This window comes from Oryzias latipes, chromosome 13 (genome assembly GCF_053564925.1).
Source record: "Oryzias latipes strain Hd-rR chromosome 13, Olatipes_Hd-rR_3.1".
In the NCBI taxonomy this organism is placed as follows: domain Eukaryota; kingdom Metazoa; phylum Chordata; class Actinopteri; order Beloniformes; family Adrianichthyidae; genus Oryzias; species Oryzias latipes.
The window spans coordinates 23976332-23983067 of NC_136249.1; the positions used below are offsets into that span (position 1 = coordinate 23976332).

A 6736-nucleotide genomic window follows, 5' to 3' on the forward strand; every position below is an offset into this window, starting at 1 on the left:
TCTTACTTTGTGACTTTTGAGTCAGAACATTTTATTTAAAAAAACAAACAAACACGACAGATCAGACTTTTCAAGTGTTATTTTAGCTCCAGTTATATTTTTATTTCAATGTCAAAAATCTTTAAAGACATGAAAACATATTTTATGTATTTGCAACACAATCAATGTGATTTAAACACAAAAGCAAAGTAAAAATTAGTTTTTTGTTCATTAAATATTTTTGGGTGTTTTTCTCAGGCTGACAGTATGATGAAACACTTTGGAGCAAATATACACATTATTAGTCCAAAACTGGAGGCCAGAATAGCAAATATCTCCACAGCTACTGTGAATTTGCCAGGGGAGCTGACATAAGCTGCTACGTAGTTCAGCCAGACTGCACAGAAAATCAACATGCTAAAAGTTATCAGCTTGGCTTCATTAAAGTTGTCCGGCAGTTTCCGAGCCAGCACAGCTAACACAAAGCAAAACACAGCCAGAAGGCCGATGTAACCCAACACAGCCCAGAACCCAATGGCAGAACCCAAAGCACACTCCAGGATGATCCTTTCTTTGTACGTGGAAAAATTTTTCATTGGAAATGGAGGCCTCAACACAAGCCAAATGATGAAAATTAATACTTGAACAAATGAAAAAAACACTACAGTAAAATATAAGTGCCCAGCTTCCAGCAGGGAGAGGGATTGCCGAGTTCTGTGGCTAGGCCATAATCTGGGGATCACATCACATCGGAGCGTGGGGGTGACCGTGTCCCTGTGGTGCTGTTCTGGCCCTTGCCTGCGGGTGCTGGGCCTCTTCAAAATTCCCAACAGTGGGGAGCCTAGTTGGCCCATGCTTACAGGGCTCGTCAGGGACCCTCACCTCTCTTGGGTGCCATCTTGTGTGGAGAGCAGTGGCCCCTGCCTTTCTCTCTACTGGACTTCGGGTAGGGCAAGTGGGTTGTTGTCTGGAGCGTAAGACAGGTCTTTTTAGGGGGGGTCCTGGTTTGTGATGGGGGGATGCTCAGAACTTCCATAGGCTGGTCAGGCGAATGGGGCCTTATGATAGGCCCCCTGGTGCGACTGGACGGCCGTTTTCTGGCTGGGCTGGGGCTCCAGCTCCTGCTCTTTGGTACTGTGATTCCCCAGTGGTGTTCATTCCTATCTTGGTGGCCCATGTTGGGTTGCCCCATAGGCAGATTTCCTTGATCTCCTATTCCATGCAGGTTCCTGAGGGGCCCTACCTGCCACTGCTGCCTTGCCTTCGGCGGGGGTCTTGGTCTGAGCTTTACCAGGCATCCCCCCTCTCATCTTTGCACAGATAGTATACATGACGTGATGATACATGCTTTTTGTTATGAGTGTGTGCTATAGTTTTTCGTAATATTTGACTGTGTCTTTGGAGGGGTCCTAGCCTTTTGACCTCAATAGTTATAAATCTCCATCAACGTGTTGCATTGCAATTCTAACCCCTCCTAATTGTTAATCATTCTCAAATTCCGTCAACCATCTTCTCCCCTTTCTTTGATACTATTATTTACCAACTCTTATATCACGCTCTCTTCTCCTGTGTTTTCCATCCGGTCCAACAAGAAATGCATACATAATTACCATACTGTATAGTCTAGTCCAGGGGTCGGGAACCTTTGGCTCGCGAGCCATATATGGCTCTTTTGATGGTCACATGTGGCTCGCAGACAAATCTTTAATTATAGTTTTTTTTTTCATTAGACCAGTCCTTCTCGGGCGCGATGCGATGTCAGAGGCGCGTAGTAGTAGCAGTGCTTAGAGAGAGAAATCTGCGCCAGCGCTATCAGTTACTATTATCTATTATTTCACAGAGTTTGTACCAGCTGGAAACCTGTGAATTGCCGTGCCTAAAACTACGCGCTCCCGTCTCTGAGAAAGAGCGCGCAGATGCGGGGACGGGATGTGTGAGGGAGAAAGCAGAGGGTGGGGCTGAGGTGTTGTGGGGACAGGCAGCAGGTGAATCGCGCAGGGATTGTAAAAACGTAAAACCCGCTTCCCGTCACTCACTGCAGCGTGTGAGTGTGTGTTTGGCTCCCCGTCTGCATGTGAGCAGTCTTTGTCACATCTACAGAACATTCAGACCTAAGATCACGTTAAAGTCTCAACGCCTGCGTGAAGCAGAAACTCACCACGTATCAACCGGACTAGACCATCAGCAAAACTACCACGAGAAATACTCATCATTTATTAGCAACAGAATAACAATGTTATTAAAAAAGAATCCACAGACTTATTGTACTTTAAAAATGTTGAAATTAAATCAAATGCACACATTCATTTGTATATTTAGTTTTAAACAAATTGTCGCGGACTGAGTTGGATGGCTGTTGGGCCGCGTTAAAAGTTCTGGAGTTCATTGAACGCATCGATCAAGCAGAGATCTGATTGGCCCTCAGTTCTGTCGCTCAGCCTGTTGTTAGGTAGTTTGGACCAATGGGGTTCAGCTATGGGCCGAATAAGGGAAATGGGAGGGCTGCAGCGGGAGCAGGGGAATATAAAGTTGGGAGAAGCGCTCTCGTGTCGGCGGGAGAGATTCAGGGGTTGCTGAATTAATTGAACGGCGTTTGTTGCGGTCTGCAGTAATCGGAATAAAGAACTTTAAAAGAGGTTAAGTCTCCGTGCCTCAGTGTGGGAAAGGGACACTACATAATTGTATGGCTCTTTCGAAATTACATTTCAAAATATGTGGCATTTATGGCTCTCTTGGCCAAAAAGGTTCCCGACCCCTGGTCTAGTCTATAGTGTATAGTCTCAATTGCAAAGAGGGTTTTTACAAATTCACACCTCATGTGTCAAGATTGATAACCTTCTAGTAACATCCGTCCAACACAAGAGGTCTACATATCTAATCTGGTAGCTCAGGTGCCAGACAGTGCAAGTTTAAAAAAGGAAATAAAAAAATTGGGAGTGTTTTAAAAATGCGGTAGCAACTCTACCACAATCTTATTTGTCAATACTTAACAGTCATAAATGTAGCACATCTAATATCCCAATCACTTTACTTGACAACAAATCCAACAGTGTACACACAAGCTCCTCCTGGCAAAAATATTGACCAATGTCAAAAAAATCTTAAAAACACTTAACAAAGTCACATTTATCTTTATTTACAATTAAGCAAATAATGTGTTATTTCCAAAAGAGATGTGTGACGCATTGCTTTAAACATTGACAAGCATTTTTTGCAAATAAAATGTATTCTAAAGAATTAATTTTTGTTCATTAAATATTTTTTGGTGTTCTTCTCAGGTTGACACAGTATGATAAAACACTTTGGAGCAAATATACACATTATTAGTCCAAAACTGGAGGCCAGAATAGCAAATATCTCCACAGCTACTGTGAATTTGCCAGGAGAGCTGACATAAGCTGGGATGAAGCTCAGCCAGACTGCACAGAAAATCAACATGCTAAATGTTATCAGCTTGGCTTCATTAAAGTTGTCCGGCAGTTTCCGAGCCAGCACAGCTAACACAAAGCAGAACACAGCCAGAAGGCCGATGTAACCCAAGACAGCCCAGAACCCAATGGCAGAACCCAAAGCACACTCCAGGATGATCCTTTCTTTGTACGTGGAAAAATTTTTCATTGGAAATGGAGGCCTCAACACAAGCCAAACGATGCAGATTAACACTTGAACAAATGTAAAGAACACTACAGTCAGTCTTTGTTGTAGAGGACCAAACCATTTGATGACATTGCTACCTGGCAGTGTAGCTTTAAAGGCCATCAAGACCACTATGGTTTTTCCAAGCACACAGGAGATACAAAGAACAAAGGTGATGCCAAAAGCTGAGTGACGCAGCATACAAGACCACTCAGTGGGAGCCCCTATGAAAGTTAAGGAACATAAAAAACACAGAGTCAGGGAGAAGAGCAGCAGGAAGCTCAGCTCTGAGTTGTTGGCCCGTACTATTGGGGTTGTTCTGTGATGGAAAAACACCGCTGCTGTTAAGATGGAAAGACATGCTCCACCAACAGAGACGACAGCCAAGATGATAGTCAGAGTCTCATCAATGGAAAGGAATTCTACTGGTTTGGGATGACATGAGTCCTTTTCTGGATTTGGCCAGAATTCTATGGGACACGGGAAACAATCAGAGGAATCTAGAAAAACACAGACAGTACAGGTCAGTTTCTAAGTGTCAGAAATGTGACAAAAATCGGCATTGAAAATGGAGGATCTTACCTGTAGTGTTGCTTATCTCTCCTTCAGGACATGGTATGCAATCATAGCAACAGATGGGTTTTCCTTTCTGCAGCACTTTGTGAGTTCCCGGAGGACAGCTATCAGTACACACTGACACTGGCACCTTTCACAAAGGCAACAGCAAAACAAATGAGTATATTTCACAACTTGCGATATCAAGTTATTTTAAAAGAGAATTCTCATCAGACTGCCTACTTGTTGTATACCGTCCACCCAGGTTAGATTTTTGTTAATATAGAATTCTTTGTATTTTGGCAGGGACGCATCATAGAATCCTACTGTTACCAATTCAATATTTCCACTTTCACCCTTCTGCCAGTTGACCAGCTCATAAACAGCCACAGGATCTCCATTAGCATCAAACGACACAGGATAGCCATTCTGGGTTAAATTTACTTTCTTTAGAGCATCTAAAACCTACAAAAGACAGGGAAAAAAATGGTAGAAAAAAAAATCTAAGTAAACATCAATAAAAATCTTATATATTATTAGTTTTATTTTTTTCAAAATTATGCAAACTAAGACAATATCTCAGCTGACCTGCTTGGATTCCAACATCAAATGTTTGTCACACTGGGCTGTTACATTTTCTTTCACACACACAACACTGTGAATAGCATGTGCTATTGCATAAACAGCTTTATACACCATTGTAGTAATTCTCAGTGGAGAAGATGGGATAAATGCATTTGGAACCTTTTGTAGGTCTTCACTTCCATTGCAAACACGTTGCTCTGTATTAACATCTAAAAAAAAACAGGAAAATATTGGATTTAATGAACATGAACAGATATCTTCATGATTATTTCCTTACTACTTCTCTTTTTTGCTATTCATATGTATTAAAAACAAATATTTAACCATGTTAACATTTTACGAAGACTTTTACTAAAATACATTTTTCTTTTTTAAACCCAGTATTTTTATTGAGTTTTACATTATACAAACACAATTACAGAGTTCTGTTAGTCTGAAAGACAAATAACTACAAGAAGTGTTTATAATAAAACTAAGTAAAGAAAACAAAAAGAAACAACAAAAAAAAAACCATACCATTCCCTGTCACTGCCACAGTCAAACCATCACTCCATCACGCATGACCTGTACTGTATGCTACCACATGCATACATTTTTCTATCATATCGATGCAACATAACCAAAATAATACAGGTCTCTCCTCAAAAAAAAAAAAAAAAAAACACTCACCTTTTCTCAGTCTGCATCTAAATGTCTCCTCCCAAAACTCAGTCAGCACTGGGGATGCTGCCACTTCAGAAAGAGAGAGATCCAGCAGAAAATCTCTCAAGCCTGGGATGTCAGATTTTGGAATAGCAAATCCAATGGCCCCCTCACAGAAAGTGAACTTTTGCAAATTTGTGTCTGTTATCCAGGACTCACTGCCTATCCACTGACGAGATGGTGAAGGTTTTGCGGCAAGTTCTTCCAACAAGACTTTCATTTCTCCAGTGGAAGTAAAGGCAACAATAACCTTAGCTGTTGACCTAAGAACATAATGAATGCATTTTTAATCAATAAAATCTTTATGTTATATCCTTTTTTGTGTTTTTTTATCAGGTTTAAATTCAGGGGAAACATAGACGTAAATGACAAAATTTGCAACTTTCCGAAGCAACACAACATTACATTACCTGCGGATAAAATCTGCCACTTTTTGGATTTTATGAGGCTGCGTCCGATGAAAAGATTCAGAAAACTCCACACAAATCCCCTCCTTTTGAGCTGCTTGAAGAAAAGAGGCCATCCCGTTATTGCCATAGTCTGAATCAGAGCAGATAGCACCTATCCAAGTCCACCCAAAGTGTTTCACCAGCTTGGCCAGCGCTACAGACTGAAATGCATCACTGGGAACTGTTCTGAAGAAATTTGGATACTGCTGCTTATCAGACAGACAAGCACATGTGGCAAAGTGGCTGACCTAAAGAAAAATATAAAAATGTAATTCACAAGTGTCCAATTACTTTATAAAATACTTTGTAAAAATTGAATGAAGCACTTACTTGGGGAATGTTGAAGGGTCCAATGATCCGAGAAATGCTGATGGATGGTGTGGATCCAGATTCAGCAACAACAGCCGCCATCATGCCAGACTGAGAGCAATTACTATCTTTGTAGAAGACTTTATCCCCGCTGTTGGAGAGCTGAAAAGCAGCTTGCATGGCCACAGGCACTGCAGCGCATGAGTCATGGATCTGATAACCAAGCCTGATACCAGGCAGCAGCTCTGTGCTGTTGTTAATCTCCTCAATGGCAAAGATCATTGTACGAGAGAAACGCAGTTCACGAGCATTTATGCTGAAAGTGAAAAAAAAAGGACACAACTTTTACCAAAAATAATACAAATGATATTTTTAAATCTTATCAGCTGAACTGCAAAAGACAAAACATTGTAAAAGATTTAATTTCTAGTGATATGTTAGTTGTCCTTCAAACTCTTACTAACCTTCCTATACATTTTGGTGGGTCGGGCATTGTTGCATGAATATGAATCTCTGTGTAC

The 6736-nt window shown here is 41.1% G+C and overlaps 1 protein-coding gene across 1 annotated transcript; it reads right to left on the minus strand.

Moving 5' to 3' along the window:
* Positions 1–77: 77 nt before the first annotated feature.
* Positions 78–6524, minus strand: LOC110016203 (extracellular calcium-sensing receptor-like). Its single transcript, XM_078956464.1, has 7 exons — positions 6237–6524; positions 5868–6154; positions 5425–5720; positions 4759–4964; positions 4414–4635; positions 4198–4321; positions 78–4115 (listed from the first exon to the last, which is right to left on the minus strand). Exons 1-7 carry the CDS (start codon positions 6495–6497, stop codon positions 3217–3219), a joined length of 2295 nt encoding a protein of 764 aa, XP_078812590.1. The 5' UTR covers positions 6498–6524; the 3' UTR covers positions 78–3216.
* Positions 6525–6736: the final 212 nt, after the last annotated feature.

Excerpts from the sequence above, each read along its gene's own strand:
- LOC110016203 (XM_078956464.1), bottom strand. The coding sequence starts at position 6,497 with ATGATCTTTGCCATTGAGGAGATTAACAACAGCACAGAGCTGCTGCCT. Across the intron at positions 6,155-6,236 it reads GACCCTTCAACATTCCCCAA|GTCAGCCACTTTGCCACATG; the intron begins GTAAGTGCTTCA and ends ATTTTTCTTTAG. Across the intron at positions 4,636-4,758 it reads TGATGTTGGAATCCAAGCAG|GTTTTAGATGCTCTAAAGAA; the intron begins GTCAGCTGAGAT and ends TGTCTTTTGTAG.